Source organism: Carica papaya, chromosome 8, assembly GCF_054855325.1.
Source record: "Carica papaya isolate Zhongbai chromosome 8, ASM5485532v1, whole genome shotgun sequence".
Lineage (NCBI taxonomy): Eukaryota > Viridiplantae > Streptophyta > Magnoliopsida > Brassicales > Caricaceae > Carica > Carica papaya.
The window spans coordinates 25,209,654-25,225,420 of NC_142316.1; the positions used below are offsets into that span (position 1 = coordinate 25,209,654).

At 34.4% G+C, this 15,767-nt stretch overlaps 2 protein-coding genes across 6 annotated transcripts; one reads left to right on the forward strand and one right to left on the reverse strand.

Moving 5' to 3' along the window:
• Positions 1–4: 4 nt before the first annotated feature.
• APTX (APRATAXIN-like protein) lies at positions 5–4,000 on the forward strand. Of its 3 annotated transcripts, none has more exons than XM_088209804.1 (6): positions 5–329; positions 446–561; positions 815–1,764; positions 1,869–2,526; positions 2,606–2,776; positions 3,365–4,000. In XM_088209804.1, exons 1-6 carry the CDS (start codon positions 293–295, stop codon positions 3,698–3,700), a joined length of 2,268 nt encoding a protein of 755 aa, XP_088065930.1. In that variant the 5' UTR covers positions 5–292; the 3' UTR covers positions 3,701–4,000. The 3 variants fall into 3 exon arrangements, with proteins under 3 accessions (XP_088065930.1, XP_088065931.1, XP_088065932.1); XM_088209805.1 differs by having other exon boundaries at positions 449–561; XM_088209806.1 differs by lacking the exon at positions 5–329 and having other exon boundaries at positions 724–1,764.
• Positions 4,001–4,288: 288 nt separating this feature from the next.
• Positions 4,289–7,621, reverse strand: LOC110809469 (pyruvate decarboxylase 2). 3 transcript variants are annotated; one of them, XR_002538835.2, is made up of 7 exons: positions 6,794–7,621; positions 6,428–6,591; positions 5,698–6,348; positions 5,491–5,608; positions 5,106–5,294; positions 4,756–4,998; positions 4,289–4,584 (listed from the first exon to the last, which is right to left on the reverse strand). XR_002538835.2 is itself a non-coding variant. In XM_022035321.2 (6 exons), exons 1-6 carry the CDS (start codon positions 7,316–7,318, stop codon positions 4,828–4,830), a joined length of 1,818 nt encoding a protein of 605 aa, XP_021891013.1. In that variant the 5' UTR covers positions 7,319–7,621; the 3' UTR covers positions 4,627–4,827. The 3 variants fall into 3 exon arrangements, 1 of the variants encoding a protein (XP_021891013.1); XR_002538834.2 differs by having other exon boundaries at positions 4,289–4,588; XM_022035321.2 differs by lacking the exon at positions 4,289–4,584 and having other exon boundaries at positions 4,627–4,998.
• Between the last annotated feature and the right edge of the window lie 8,146 nt (positions 7,622–15,767).

Below are 15,767 nucleotides of genomic sequence, written 5' to 3' on the forward strand. Positions count from 1 at the left end.
CTACCCAGTTGAAAATGGAATCGCGGAGGTGTTTCATGTTTGAATTCCCGTGGGCTTGGACCCATTTATTTGTTTTCAGAAACCCAACCTACTTGCCACTTCAAAGAAGTTTCTTCTGCTTTTAATTTTTTATTTTTTATTTTCATTTTTCCAGGATTAAAAAACACGAAAAAAGAACTGAACCCATCTCTACGCCTAGCCAAAGGTGTTAAATCAGAGAAAAGCAACTGGCGAAAAGGGAGGCAGGAATTTGAAATTCGAAGTCGTAAAAGACATTTTAATCAGATCAACAATGGACATGGACATCGATGGTAATTCTGAAACCAAAGGTATGCTCCTTCGGAACCCAGTTCCTAGGGTTTTATTATTGTTAATGATCAATGTCCGTAGAACTACTATTTATCTATTTGTTTGTTGTTTGTGTGTGTGCCTGAAAATGGTGAAGTAGAGAAGGGAAAAACGATCATGCTACTGTTAGTGGGTGCACCAGGGAGCGGCAAGTCCACCTTCGCTGACAATATCATAAGCTCTTCTTCTCGAACCTGGATTCGTATCTGTCAGGTTTCTTTCTCAAACTCCTTCTGTGATAATATCACGGTGCACGTCATACGTGTTTGATAAAATGCTTCACCAGGGTTCGGTTTATTTTTCCATATTTAGTTACTTCTATCAGGTGGATTGTTATTCATAAATGATAAACCTCCTCGATGCATCTCTTTTTAGGGGATAAAGAAGTCAATTGACCCGATTTTGATTCCATCATTAATGGGTCGAAGTGGTGGGGTGATCCAAATTCTCTTGGCTTCTTACGCAGGATACTATTAATAATGGCAAAGCTGGAACTAGGCCTCAGTGTTTAAAAAGTGCAGTTAGTGCTTTGAACGAGGGCAAAAATGTTCTTATTGATAGATGCAACCTCGACAAAGAACAACGTGCAGAGTTTGTGAAATTTGGCAACTCGCAAGTAGATGTTCATGCTGTGGTGCTTGATCTTCCTGCCCAGCTTTGTATTTCTCGCTCTGTGAAGCGAACTGGGCATGAAGGTAACTTGCAAGGTGGAAAAGCTGCAGCAGTTGTGAATAGAATGCTTCAGAAGAAAGAATTTCCCAAGCTAAATGAGGGTTTTAAACGAATAACATTTTGCCAAAATGATAATGATGTTCAAAACGCTCTTATCATGTACAGTCAGCTTGGTCCTCTGGACAAGCTGACTGAAGGCTGTCTTGGCCAGAGGAACCGAGATTCCAAAGTTCAGCTTGGTATAATGAAGTTCTTAAAGAAGGTGGATGCTCCATCTGGTGCAGGCTCAAATTTAAATAACATTCAGGAGCATGTGTCTCATCAAACATCTGAGGGAAAGAATTGCCCTTTTGCAGGAGAGGACGTGTCTTCAGCATGTGCTTCTTCCAGGGAGGCGGGAAAGAGAAGTGAAGACCTGGTAGCATCTTCTGTTGATCAGAATGATCCTTCAAATGATGTTCCCACTTTGGCATTTCCATCTATTTCAACTGCAGATTTCCAGTTCAACCATGAGAAAGCGTCTAATATTATTGTGGAGAAAGTGGAGGAATTCATGAGTAAACTTGGAACTGGTAGACTTGTTTTAGTGGACTTGACCCATGGATCAAAGATATTGTCTTTGGTCAGGTCTAAAGCTGCGCAGAAGAACATTGACCAAAAAAGGTTCTTCACATTTGGTGGGGATATAACTAAGCTTTCGTTAGCAGGTCTACACTGTAATGTAATTGCTAATGCTGCTAACTGGTAAGCTTGCGTAACTGTATGCATACAACCCTCTGATTGTCCCATGGGCTTGTAATTGTATGTATAGATCTCATGGAAGACTTACGAGTGACCATCCTGTGCAGGCGACTGAAACCTGGAGGAGGAGGTGTAAATGCTGCAATTTTCAAGGCTGCTGGTTCAGCGCTAGAGGCTGCAACGAAGGAACAAGTGAAGTCCCTTCTTCCTGGGAATGCTGTGGTTGTTCCTCTCCCTTCAACTTCTCCCCTGTATAGTAAAGAAGGGGTAACCCATGTGATACATGTTCTTGGACCAAATATGAATCCTCATAGGCCAAATTGTCTTAATAATGACTACATCAAGGGCTGCAAAATTCTTCGTGAGGCATACACATCACTTTTTGAAGGTTTTGTATCTATAATAAGGAACCAAGTAAAGTCACCAGCGAGAAGAGATGAAACCATTGGATCAGAGGCTTCCACATTGCTTGATCTCACTGAAAATGGCCCTCATCAAATTTCATGGAGTGATAGAAAAAAGAAAGACACTAATCATGAAAATGAGAGGAGCAAGAAGTGGAAGGGATCTCAAAATGAGGCTAGCGCTGATACAATTGATCCTACTACCATAATTGCACCTAGCAACAGTGGCAACAGTAATGGAAATGGCTGGGGCTCATGGGCTCAAGCTCTTTACCGCATTGCCATGCATCCTGAGAGACATAAGGATGTTGTGCTGGAGGTGTCGGATGATGTTCTTGTGCTAAATGACCTTTATCCCAAGGTAAATGAGCACTGTGTAATAAATCCTCTTTTCAAATCCCTGCTTGCAAGATCAAATATATAGCTCCTTCATTATGTAGGCACGGAAGCACCTATTGGTGTTGGCACGGTATGAAGGTCTAGATCGCTTGACAGACGTATGCAGGGAGCATCTTCAGCTGTTGATGACAATGCATGATGTTGGCTTGAAATGGGCCAATAAATTCTTGCATGAAGATGCATCATTGGTCTTTCGCCTTGGTTACCATTCAGTATGTTTTACATTCAAGATCCTTGTGTTGTTTAATTGTATTTCCCTTTATTCTCTCTCTTGGTGCTTTCTTCCTTATGCTTTTAGAAAAATGTTGGGTTTAGTTTATTGGAAAAAATTAATCATTTATTGAACAGAAATTTGGTATATAAGTTGTGACATGGTGAGTAGGGGATTCTCTGCTATAGACCTACACGCCAACTAGACAGTTCAAGAAGAGGATGGATAGAGGTTATAGATAGATTTGAAAATAATGCTAAACTTCAATGATCTGAAAGAAATTTAATTATTCTCTATTTCGGAAGTATAGCATTCTCTGATATTAGTCCTCAAGAAAATTTTGCCTGTTATGTTGTAATAAGTTTGGGCCTCAAATTCAATGTAAGCACTACAATTTTAAATGTTAGATTTTAATTTTGAAACTTTTCTTAGATATCAACATCAAATGGTTAGAAAACTAGTGCCTAAAATTTACGTTGTAAGCTCGAGTTTACTTTAGTAGTTTTGCTTATGAGTATAGATTGTATAATGAAACATTTCTACATAGTACAAATCATTTAGCAGGTTGCTTACCTGTATAATTTTTCAGGCCCCATCAATGCGACAACTACATCTTCATGTTATTAGTCAAGACTTTGATTCAAAATATCTGAAGAATAAGAAGCACTGGAATAGTTTCAGTACTGCTTTTTTCCGTGACTCTGTGGATGTAATTGAGGAGGTTAGCAAGCAAGGAGTAGTATCACTGGCAAGAGATAACAGCTTATTGTCAATGGAACTACGCTGCCACCGATGTAGAAGTGCACACCCCAACATGCAAAGGCTAAAATCACATGTGAGCAATTGCCGAAGCCCCTTCCCTGCCACCCTACTCGAAAATGGCCATCTGGTGCTCACACAGAGTAGCGGTGACAGTAAGCTGTAGATATCTACCGATCACATTTCATCAACTTTGTTGTTTGTATCTGGCGGTCCTCCTTATGTTTTATTTTGTATCAAGCTTTTTTGGTTTTTCGATGAATTGTACTAACAGAAGTCTGGCATTTAAGTGCGGAATTTTGTGGCTTTGAAGCATCAGTGTGGTAGCTTCTCTACACTCGATGGCTCCTTATGTTGAAGGGATCTATTTTTTTCGGGTCCTTATCATTTTGGCTTCATGTAATCTAAATGCTGGATTATGAAGACATTAAAGGATGTTAGAAGAAGGGATGATGACTTTCTGCAAGTAGTATTTGATTGGCATGTGATAAAGGGTCCATGAGGTGTAGGTATCCTCGCATGTTGGGCGGCTGAAAGTTCGACTCCAAAGTTAATATGCCATTAGAATAGTCTGATAAGTTCAAAGTCTGAACAAGGTTTTGGATAGGAATGTTGGATCACATCCTTTTGTTCATGACAATTCATTTTTCTAGTAGTACGATTAAGGAGAGTGTAGACAATCATGCATCTACCAAGTATTGGAGTAATTATACGGTTAATTAATTATGATTTTATGTATTAAATTTGTACTGGGTCCAACTCCAAATCAATCTTGATTTATTAAATCATTCACATAACATCTTTGGTTTTTACTAGATCAAGAAAAGAAACAGTATTGTTCGCTTAACTACTAATAGAAATATTTCTGCAATTAATCCGTGGAATCCACTCCTACTATTTCTTTTCTTTTTCTTTTGGCTATTTTCAGCAATTAAGAATTGACAGTCTCGGTCCGTGGAGATTTTTGTTTTTGTTTTTTCTTCTTGGGCCCAGCACCGTGCAGAACGTGGTTGTCCCGCGTTGTTTGCATGTGAATTTTACACCAATGTTCTTCCTTGTCACATGGAGCCATCGACAAAACAAAGAGAGAAATGAAAACCAGAAGACTTGGGGTTCTTTCATATAATCAAATTCAAAGGAAATTTACATCAAACACCAACATGAAACCCGCAAAATACAATCAAACTCTTTGAATACAACATATACTCATAACTTACTAACCTTTAGGAGCAATATAAGAGTTTCTCATCTACTTGGAATAACCCAATTGTTGCAGTGAGCTAGAAGAAGAGTCTACTGAGGATTTGGTGGGCGACTATTTGCAGCAGACACCCTGGAACCCCATTCAAGAAGCTCTTTGCTAGTATCATCCTTGTGAACTATCACCTCAATGAAGCACAAACAATCCTTCTTGGGCCCTGTTGCAGCAGAGATTGCTTCAATGAGTTCTTTCTCACACCGAACCTGCAGTTGCAAAATCAAACACCCATCTCACTGACTAATATTTTGTAAATTATATTTTATGTTTTAGCTATAAATGGAAATGATGACGACCCATGAAACCATCTAACCTTGGCTGTCCAGCACTTGCCTTCCCCATTGTGAATTGCATCAACTAGGGCAGTGTAGTTCCAGTTCTTGATCACATTGTATGGACCATCATGGATCTCAACTTCAATGGTGTATCCACCATTATTTATGAGGAAAATGATGCTTTTCTGCCCACATCTTATCATTGTTGACACATCTTGTGCCGTCACCTGTCACCCAGAAAAGAAATTCAATACCACAGAGCAAGAATAATAAAAAAGAAAAGAAAAAAGTAAAAGATTTCACGAGGAGATCATGAAACCCTAAACCGTGAGCTCAGCAAATGAGTTCATGATTACTGTTTGGTTTTTCCAAAGAAAAGAAAAGAAAAAAGTAGCAAAAGGCAAACGAGAACCACGAGCGTACCTGGAAGCTACCATCACCAATGCATGCAATAACACGCTTCTCTGGCACAGCCTGTGCATACCCAAGAGTGGCACCAACTGACCATCCAATAGATCCATATTGCATCTGGAATTCATACCTGCAAATCCAAATTCCTCATGTTTTAATAAACTGTCCGTAAAACCCAAGAGCCAAACATGAAAAATAACAACAATTCTCCATGCTCACCCGCATCCCTTTGGCAGTTTCAGCTTCTGACAGTTAAACCAAGAATCCCCTGTCTCAGCAATCACGGCACTGTCACCAGACAGCATATTTTGTATGTGCTGGAACAGAACATTAACCCTTAAGGGTTCTACAGGATCACCTTTCACAGGCTGCCCTTCAGGCACAAAAATCCTATGATAATTCTCATAAGCAGTATCGTTCTTCTTCAGACGTTTGGCCAGCGCTTTGAGAAAATCTTTCATCAAAACACACCCAAAAGCAGGCCCATTTGCAACCACCACACGATCAGGCTGCACGATGATAGCTTTCTCCTTCTTAAGAAGCAGAGAGTAGCCAACAGAACTGTAGTCATTGAAAATAGGCCCTGCAAACAAGTAAGCATCCGCAGATTCCACTATCTCAGCACAGAATGCAGTGCTCACCGCACCCCAGTAAGTCCCAATGAAATGAGGGTGGTGCTCAGGAACAAGGCCTTTAGCTGATGGCATGACCGCAACCGCGTAGCCGCTAGCGTCGGCAAGCTCAACAAATGCATCGCCTGCTTTTGCAACCCGCAGTTTAGGTCCACCAACCAAGACTGGTTTAACTGCCTTGTTCAAGAACTCTGCAGTTGCCTCCACAGCTGCCTCTAAACCCAGGTGATTACTCAATCTGTACGGACAAATTAGTGAATAATCATATCGTTAATCAAAGATCAAACCCTTATATACAAACCGAAGAGAAATATTACCTGGGGGAGAGGAAAAATGGAACAGGTTCACGAACAAAAGTGGGATGAGGGATTGCTGGCAAGTTACAGCTTATACTGATGTAAACAGGCTTGCTCTCTTTCAAAGCAGTTGATACCGCAGTATCAATCTGTTCATGTGCATCCTCCAAGTTATTCACCACAGCCTAGAAAACATTAGAAGCCATACCCCATTATTCATAAAGCAGTACCAAACAAATCAATATCCTACAAGATCACGCTTGCTGCCACTCATGGTCCAACTCACTCAACAACATTATCTGTCCCCATTACAAGTCATTAATATATAATACTGAAAATCTTGATAATTAGTAGAATATAAAAATACCCAGTTGGATTTTCTTTTACCTGATAGCAGGTCACAGTCTGGAAAGCTCTAAGCTCTTGGCTGAAGTCAGGCAAACCAATAGTGTGATGAAGAATCCTGTTAGTCCCATAATCGTTTGAGTTTGGGCCACCGACGATGCAAATGACTGGAAGATTCTCGCTGTAAGCCCCAGCTATTGCATTAAGCACGCTGAGCCCACCGACGGTGAAAGTAACCACGCAAGCACCGACGCCACGCGACCTTGCGAAACCATCAGCAGCATACCCGGCATTAAGCTCGTTACAGCAGCCAATCAGCTTGAGCCCCGGCTCGGCGATCAAATGGTCGAGCAGGGTAAGATTAAAGTCCCCGGGCACGGAAAAGACATCGGTGACACCGATTTGGACAAGGCGGCGAGCGAGGTGGCGGCCGAGGGTTGCCTCGTAATCCTTGATGAGTGTTGATGTGACGGAGTTCTGGATGGTGGAGACGTCACCGTTTGGTCCGCTTCCGATGTCGTTGCAGGTGGGTTTGCAGGTCTCAAGCGATCCAATCTTGGTGTCCATAGGATGTTTCCTTTGGAATACTATAATCCTTCCAAAGAGAGCTGATAATTTTCAGGAAAAAGAGAGTCTGATGATATTAGAGAGGAAAATTTTAGAAGGAAATTGAATAGGAGTGAGATTGTTGGTAGGGAAGGAATGAGAGTGGAGAGATTTTTATAGGAGGGAAAATGGATCCTCATACAGGGGGCGGTTTTCTGAGTGGCATTTTAGAAGATGCGGATTCTGTGGATTCCTCTAGTAGTATTTCGTATCAACTTTTTTCCCAGGAAACAAACAAACAAGAGGCCTTCACTTTTGCAGGCAAGAAGAATGTTGCGCAAGAAACGCGTGCTCACCACGCGTATACTTTTAACTCCTGAAAAACAGTTGCCTTAAAATCTTTTATGCCCCCCCCTACCCCTAGCATCATTAACATTTCCGTTAATATTCTTCCTTCATAAATTCATTTTTTTCACTATTATATTATTTGGTACTATAATTTATTTAAAATTCAATGAATAAAAATACTTAATAAGGAAAAGTTAAAATTAATAACTATTGTTAAATTTAATAATTACCCATAAATTAGAGAGGATTTTATTAAACGTGTTCTTAACTAGAAAAAAATATATATATTTCTTCTACAATTTTATAAGTTTCTCTAAATCAAAAATATTTATTTATATATAAGAGGATTTGGTATGGTGGTGTCTGTGAGAGTAGCTTTTTATTACATAGCGTCAAAAGTAAGGTGAATTTTTTATATTGTGTTTCAATTATTATATGAATTAATAATATATATTTTTGTATTTATATATTTATATAGATATATATACATATAGCATTACAATTTTGCAGGTATATCATATATAAGTTAATTATGGTTAAGTAATAATATTTAATACAGTAAAAACATCCTACTTAAAATTCTAGCCCGCCTTATATAAAAAATTAAAAAAATGTAAATAACAAATTGGGTTTCCCCATTTGAACATGAGAAAGTTCAAATGATGCGGTCACCAAAACACATACATAATATTTGCCCGACTCCCAATTTTGATCATACATACAACTACATCTTTGAATGTAGAGGAATCTTTATATATATATATATATATATGTGTGTGTGTGTGTGCATAAAATCTGCTGTTATTTTCATTTATTGTTTTTATGTAATTAGAATGGATAAGTATTCTTTTACCATAAAAAAAAACTAGTAATATAATTTCTCAAGTTATTCACATGTTATAAACCTTAAATGAGTAGTTTTCAACATTTACATTATAAAAGATTGCTGCTATGTAAATAAACTTGGTCATAGTAGTAGTTATCAAGCTATTTGTAACATGGTCTCTAGTCATATCCTATAATTTTTTGTAAGGTTTATTAATTATTAGAATGATTATCAAACTTTGTCTTATTTTGAAAAAATTATCGTCTCTTCACTAAAACTTTAGTTATGTGAAAATTCCAATTGGCTCTATTGCTTAAACAAACTTTATTAATCACTAAACCACTTGCTAAAGTGAATACAATTGAAGGTTCAATTTTTAATTATATTCCTGATCATGGACTCAAGGAAAATAGAGTCAAAACGTCAACGTTTTGGATTAACGGGAGCGTCAAACACTTGCGTAGCTGAGCTGTGCCATAGTTTTCGAGACATACACAATAGTTGGATTTATCGTGTTCTGAAATCCTAAAATAAAAACTATCCCACTCTCAGCTGGTCACGCGCACGACTAGTTATCAACAGTTGGCGCGTGGCATGATTAAGACAATGACTGTTTTTTAAAACCATAGGTGACGAGTCCCCGGTAATTTTATTTTTTTCTCCAAATTGCTAATCGCTTCTTAAATTAAAACGAGAATGACGCTCAATCAACCACGTGGTTTGCATGCGATGCAGTCTGAAAAAGTCCGTCAGGCCCCTTCCTACCGACACGTGTCATCAGACAAGTAATTGACACGTATCGTGAAATGCGAACATGGGTGATGAAACGCAAATTAATATATAAATTATTTTTTTATGGTTAAAAATTGATGAAACTTTTTACTGATATCATTAGGCTTGATTTTTGACTTTATTAAGAATTTATTCAGAAAATAAAGCAATTTTGTTATTTTCGGATTACATTGTATTAAAAATGTAAATTTTTTTAAAAAAATTTCATATTCATCTTTCATACCAATTATATAAATTAAGTAATAATTCAATTATACAAATTTGAACTACTTTTTACTTTCTAATTTATCTTATAATATGTTTATTTTATTCTTATGAAAAATGGACATTTTTCAAAATTTAGATGAGTCAAAATCAAGAGTAAAGATATACAATTAGTTGATAGTGCACCAATATATACCATATTAAAAGATAAAAAAATATTTCTCATTTAATATTGGGTTGAAGCCAATGTTAACACGATATATGGTAGTATAAAAGTTAATAATGACTCTAAAAGAGCAAGTATATTATACTTGGATGAACAAATATGTTTATAAACAATGCATCATTATCTTGTAAATTTAAAAATAAATTATTAAGTTATAGGGTATTTGTCAAAACGGATATCATATTAAAAAATATAATGAGAAAAATACTAGATGCTTCTGTATTACGAGTATCATCTCCGATAGAAAATGTGTAATAAAAAAATTATCGACAGTTTTTTAAAATTTGTACTCCAAGAATATTTATATAATTGAAATAAATGCAATAATAGACTAGAAGTTTATTAAAACAAACTTTTTATAGTTTGACGTAACTGATTAGGACATCCTGCTTCAATACTGATGCACATAATAATTAAGAATTCATATTGACATCCATTAAACAACCAGATGATTCTTAGATCGAATAGATTCTTATGTGCTTATTATTCTCAAGACAAATTAATTATTAAGTCATCACTAGCTAAAGTTGAGATTAAATCCCCTACATTTCTAGAAATAATACAAAGATATGAGCCCATCCATCCCCCATATGGACCATTTAGATAGTTTATGGTTTTAATAAATGCATCTACAAAATGGTTGTATGTGTGTTTATCATCAACTTCATTCTACATTTGCAAAGTTACTTGCTCAAATAATTCAATTAAGAAAACAATTTCTAAATTATACTGTTAAGAATAGTTTTTTTTATTGATATATATTTCATTAAATATTATAACTCTCTATATATAGTTTTTCATGACGTAAAAGGAAATAGATAATTAATTATAAATGGTATAATTTTATCTCTTTAATATCTTGATTTACTTCTTTTTTATTACCATAATTTTCTTTCTCTTTAATACCAAGATTTTCTTCTTTAATACTATGACTTTTTCATCTTAAACATTCTTACTCAAGCTAAGTAATAAATGTTGTCCATTCCCAACTTGCCGGTAAGAGTTTGGAATGTTGAGTTGTTTACAACTATAGCTAATAAGTCTATGAGTTGAGAATTGGTGAGTACATATGGCATACATATTAAGCCACTATAATTTTTTTCTTTGATAAAATATATGTCAATCTTAATGTATTTGGTCTTATCGTGTTACACCAGATTATGATTGATGTTTAACCTAACTTGTTATTATAATATAGTCGTATAAGATTTTTTCATTTGATTTTAAGATTTTACATAACTCATTTTATCCTTAATAGTTCATATACTTCTTGTACCATTACCCAAAACTCTATTTTCCGCACTTGATCTTGCTTCTTAGTTCCCAAGGTAACTAGGTTACCTATGATGAAGGTACAGTAGTCTGCAATATATCATTTATCTAAAATCGATCTTGTGTAATATGTATCAGTATAGGCTTATAGAAGCAATTTTTCATTCTTTTTGAATGCAATTCCTTTCCTTAGTGACATTTTAAGTATTGCAGCACTCTGTAGGCTATTTGTAGATGCACTTTTTTTAGATTATGCACGAATTAACTTATAACACTTATTGTATAGGTGATGTTTAGTCTTGTATGGGATAGGTTGATTAATATCACAATTAATCTCTTATACATTTCCTTATTTACTGGCGTATCTTCATATATTATTCCTAGTTTGTTATTAAGATCAATTAGAGTGTTACTTGGTTTACATATTATCCTCTTAGTATCTTTTAACAAATTATGAACGTATTTCTATTGAGAAATAAAAATTTTATATTTAGAACAGACAACTTGAATTCCCAGAAACTAGTTCAACTCGCCTAATTTCTTGATTTTTAATTCTTTTACTAGATATTATTTTAGTATTCATTGTTCCTTCTTATCATTTTCTGTTACGATAATGTGATTAATGTATATTAGAAGAGCTATAATTCTCCATCTCCATGAGGGTTTGATAAAAAGATTGTGCTCTCTTTGAGCTTACTTAAATGATAGATTTATCATCACCCTTGCAAACCTGTCAAACCTCTTGGTGATTGCTTAAGTTCATATAAAACTTTCTTTAGTTTACATACCTTTTTGGTCATGCTCCTCTGTCAAAGTCTTATGGAATATCCATGTACACTTTTTCTTCTAAATCTTTATGAAAGAACATATTTTTTTACATCAAACTGTTCTAATTGTCAATCAATGCGGATAACTAATGACAACATGATCCACACAATATTCATCTTGACTATTGTTACGAATGTATGTTGGTAGTATGTTCTATATGTCTATGTATATTCTTTTGCCACTAGTCTTACTTTATATCTCTCAGTTGTGTTATTTACTTTATATTTGATTGAGAAAACTCATTTATGCCCCATTGGTTTCTTGTCTTTTGGTAGATCTATAACTTTTCAAGTCTGATTCTTTCAAGTGTTTGCATTTCTATACTCGTATTTTTTAATTTTTTACAAGACAATGCCTCTGATATCATATTAGCGATATAATCATTATTTAAAGTTGTAAGAAAATTTCTATGGGTTGATGAACACTTATAAAATGACACAAATTATGATATAGGATCCATATAATATTTGATGCATTTTCTAGTATTTTATGAAGTGCAATAGGTATATTATTATCAAAGGATTGTACGAGTATTCCAGGACTTACCTCAATTTTAGGATCAAAGTTATATTCTTGGACCTACTTTGCTTCAATATTCGACATCTTCCTCCTTGTGTGCACTTGAAAAAACCTAAAGTTTGGTATGGTCTTTTGAGATAACGGATTTTAAAAGTTCTCTTGCTGTGATAAGTTTTGTACTGGGTTCTTAACGTTCTATTGTAGCGATAGCTTTGAGGTGTGTGGTAATTGTAATAGGTTAAAATTTGTTATGAATTCTGGGGGTAAGGCTCCCCTTAAATATATGTTAAGTGAAGTAGAATTCTTGTTCAACAAATATAATATATGTATACACATAAAAAATTTTGGGTAGATGAATAGTAACATTTATATCCTTTTTAAGTGGAGTATCCCACAAATACATATTTAAGGGTTTAGGCATTAAGTTTTTCTCTTTGGTGAGAACAAATATGAATAATGACAACACATCCAAATATCTAATGGACCAAATAATTTGTGATACTTATTGTTGGACAAAATTACTAAATTTTTTTGAGATGAATTATGGAGTCAAAAACTGTTGTAAATAGATGATTAATAATATATATATATATATATTTTTCAGGATAATGGTAAGGTTAAGTTTAATGTTGCTCTTACCTATAACTGTATTGAGAGAACCATTTACAATGTCAGTTTTTCTATTACTTGGACATGAAACATATGTATAAAAGTATTTAAAAGTATTAATCATATAATATGTGGCTCTTGAGTATATAATCCAAGAGCTTTTAAAGGATTTATATAAGACATTTAGTTCCTGTGAGATAGACATCATACCTGAGTATGTCAATAAATTAATATCTGTTTGTTTCTCTAAGGACTCAAGTCATGGTTTTCGTATTTCAATTTATACTCTGAATTTACTAAGATTTGAAGTTGTTATTTAGAATTTACTTTAGTAAGTTGGTTGTATGAGGAAAATACTAATTATGCATTGAGTTAACTCAGTGATTCCACCTTAACTTAACTTACTTATATCTTGACAAAAGTTGTGGTAAAGGTACTGGGAGCTGCCACGCATGCATCTATACGTAAAGAGTTGCGAGAGAGATGAGTTGAAGATGATGTATATCGCGATTTGGACTATGGTAATAAAGGGAGAAACAACGAATTCTAGGGCCAACTATGAAGGCTAACTAGAGGTAGAGGTGGTCAGTCTTCTGGTCACGGGTGACAGGAGGGTCTACAGTTATGAAGGTTTGGCTTTTAATATATTTTTTTTAATTTCGGCAATGAAGGTTGTTGTGATGTGAACTCACCTAGCAGGTCACTAGTTCGAACACGTATTATAGCAGTAAATTCGGATATCGTCCCACGAGGACTAATATAACAATCACTAAAATAACGACTAATTGATATTATTTGGCCAACAACTAAGAGAATGAGTATAAACTAAAACTTAACAACAACAAAAAAACAATGAATTAAGATTAATTAACAATCAAGATATAATAACGATTAAGATCTTAAAATCCACCCTAAGTTCAACTATGAATTTCCTTAATTCAATCTACAACCAGAACTTTACCCCAATTTCATTTAATCATGTAGTAATCTTTTTCTCGAGATCAATTATTCTACCTATTTCATAATAACACACATATCTCTATGGATTAGTATGAATCGGTGCATTAACATTCAATCATCAAATTTATAGAATCATTCCAACAGAAAGTTTAGTTACAGATTCTATACAAAATTGCAAGAATAAAATCTAAAGGAAACATGAAATGATTAAGAATAACCGACTAGAAGAAGTTCTTGGTATCTGTAGTCGTCTTCTTTTTCTCGTCCTCCGGTTTGTGTTTTTTTTTTTTTTTTTTTTTCAGATCCTCTCCTTTTTATATTGTTCAAGACCTAATTTTCTGATCTCGGACACGACCGTCTCTTCTTCAAAATTACGTCAATTTTCAGCTTTTAGACACGACACGACCATGTCTCCCGGACACACGGTTGTGTCTCTTTCACTTAGCGAAATAGAAATGCTGCATACTTAACACATGGTCGTGTGTTGACCCAATATAGGGTACACGACCGTGTCTTTTAGGAGCATGCCGGTGTCTCACTCCTCCTCAGAAATAGAAACACTGGCTCCATAATACATAGTCGTGTGTTATGGCCATGTCCCCCACATCTTCATGTTTTAACCCTTTTTCATCTAAATCTTGTTCCAATCCATTCTAATTTGCTTCTAAGTCCTAAAATCATTTTTGAAAAGTGCCAATGACAATCCAACAACATATGTGGCAAAAATCAATCAAAATCAACTCAAATAAAATAGGAAAATATCTAAAAAATAAAATAGGAAATTCACATATAATTTATAGAAGTTTTGTGATTTCTTAACTTACTCTAGTACCATGTTGAGAATAATTTTCCGATTGATATGCTTCTATCGAATATTATAACTCTATATATATATATATATGTTTTCTATGACATAAAATGGAATACACAATTAATTATAATTAATTATAAATGATATAATTTTACCCTTTAACTTGATTTACTTTTTTTTCTAGCATCATGATTTATTTCCTCTCGAACATCTTAATTTACTTCTTTTTTAATGTCATGATTTTTTTTCTTTTAAATATATATAATCAAGAGAATCCATCTTAATAATATTGATGAATTTACATATAATTTTTTTAATTATTACTATTCAACTATTAGAATAACTATCAAATATTCTAAATCTCATATTAATGTACAAAATGATTTGGCTAAATCTTTAATTAAACATCTCCAATTAATAGCCAAATGATTACCTTAGAGAACAAAACTCCCATTTTTGTTTAGAGACATACTATTTTACGTGCAGTAGCACTTATACTCTAAGTTCCACAAATTACCATAAGTTCTCTCTTTTGCAATTGCCTTATGGTCAGGAGCCAGACATTTCCTACATTAGAATTTTTGGGTGGACGATATATATTCCAATTACTTTGCAGCAATGCATAAAAATGGGTATTTAAAGAAGATAATAATATATATTGGATGTAAATTTTCATCTATAATTAAACATTTAAATCCACTCACTAAAAAATATTTTTACGAATTTAATTTGTTGATTACAAGTAAGGAGAAAAAATAAACAACTGATAAAGAAATCACTTAAAATACGTTGTGTTTATCACATATTGATTCACAAATAAATTAATCTGAACAAGAAGGTTAAAAAATAATTCATTCATAAAATATAGCTAATCAACTACTATATACATTCATTGACATTAAAAAAAAAAAAAACAAAATCACATGTACTAGCTATAAGTGCACCAATTGGTATTGACGTTCATGTTGGAAAATTTATATGTATCGTATGCACACATTAAATACAGTAGATGAATTGGTGTCATAGATCATAATACTAAAAAAATAAAAGGTTTATATTATCGAAATATTCAAAT

What these genes read in the sequence shown, in the direction of transcription:
- APTX (XM_088209804.1), top strand. Translation starts at nt 293, where the DNA reads ATGGACATGGACATCGATGGTAATTCTGAAACCAAAG. An exon ending in CCTGGATTCGTATCTGTCAG is followed by an intron (nt 562 to 814) that starts GTTTCTTTCTCA and finishes CTTCTTACGCAG; the next exon opens with GATACTATTAATAATGGCAA. An exon ending in TAAATGACCTTTATCCCAAG is followed by an intron (nt 2,527 to 2,605) that starts GTAAATGAGCAC and finishes TTCATTATGTAG; the next exon opens with GCACGGAAGCACCTATTGGT.
- LOC110809469 (XM_022035321.2), bottom strand. Translation starts at nt 7,318, where the DNA reads ATGGACACCAAGATTGGATCGCTTGAGACCTGCAAACCCACCTGCAAC. An exon ending in CCATTTTTCCTCTCCCCCAG is followed by an intron (nt 6,349 to 6,427) that starts GTAATATTTCTC and finishes TTGTCCGTACAG; the next exon opens with ATTGAGTAATCACCTGGGTT. An exon ending in GCAAGTGCTGGACAGCCAAG is followed by an intron (nt 4,999 to 5,105) that starts GTTAGATGGTTT and finishes TTGCAACTGCAG; the next exon opens with GTTCGGTGTGAGAAAGAACT.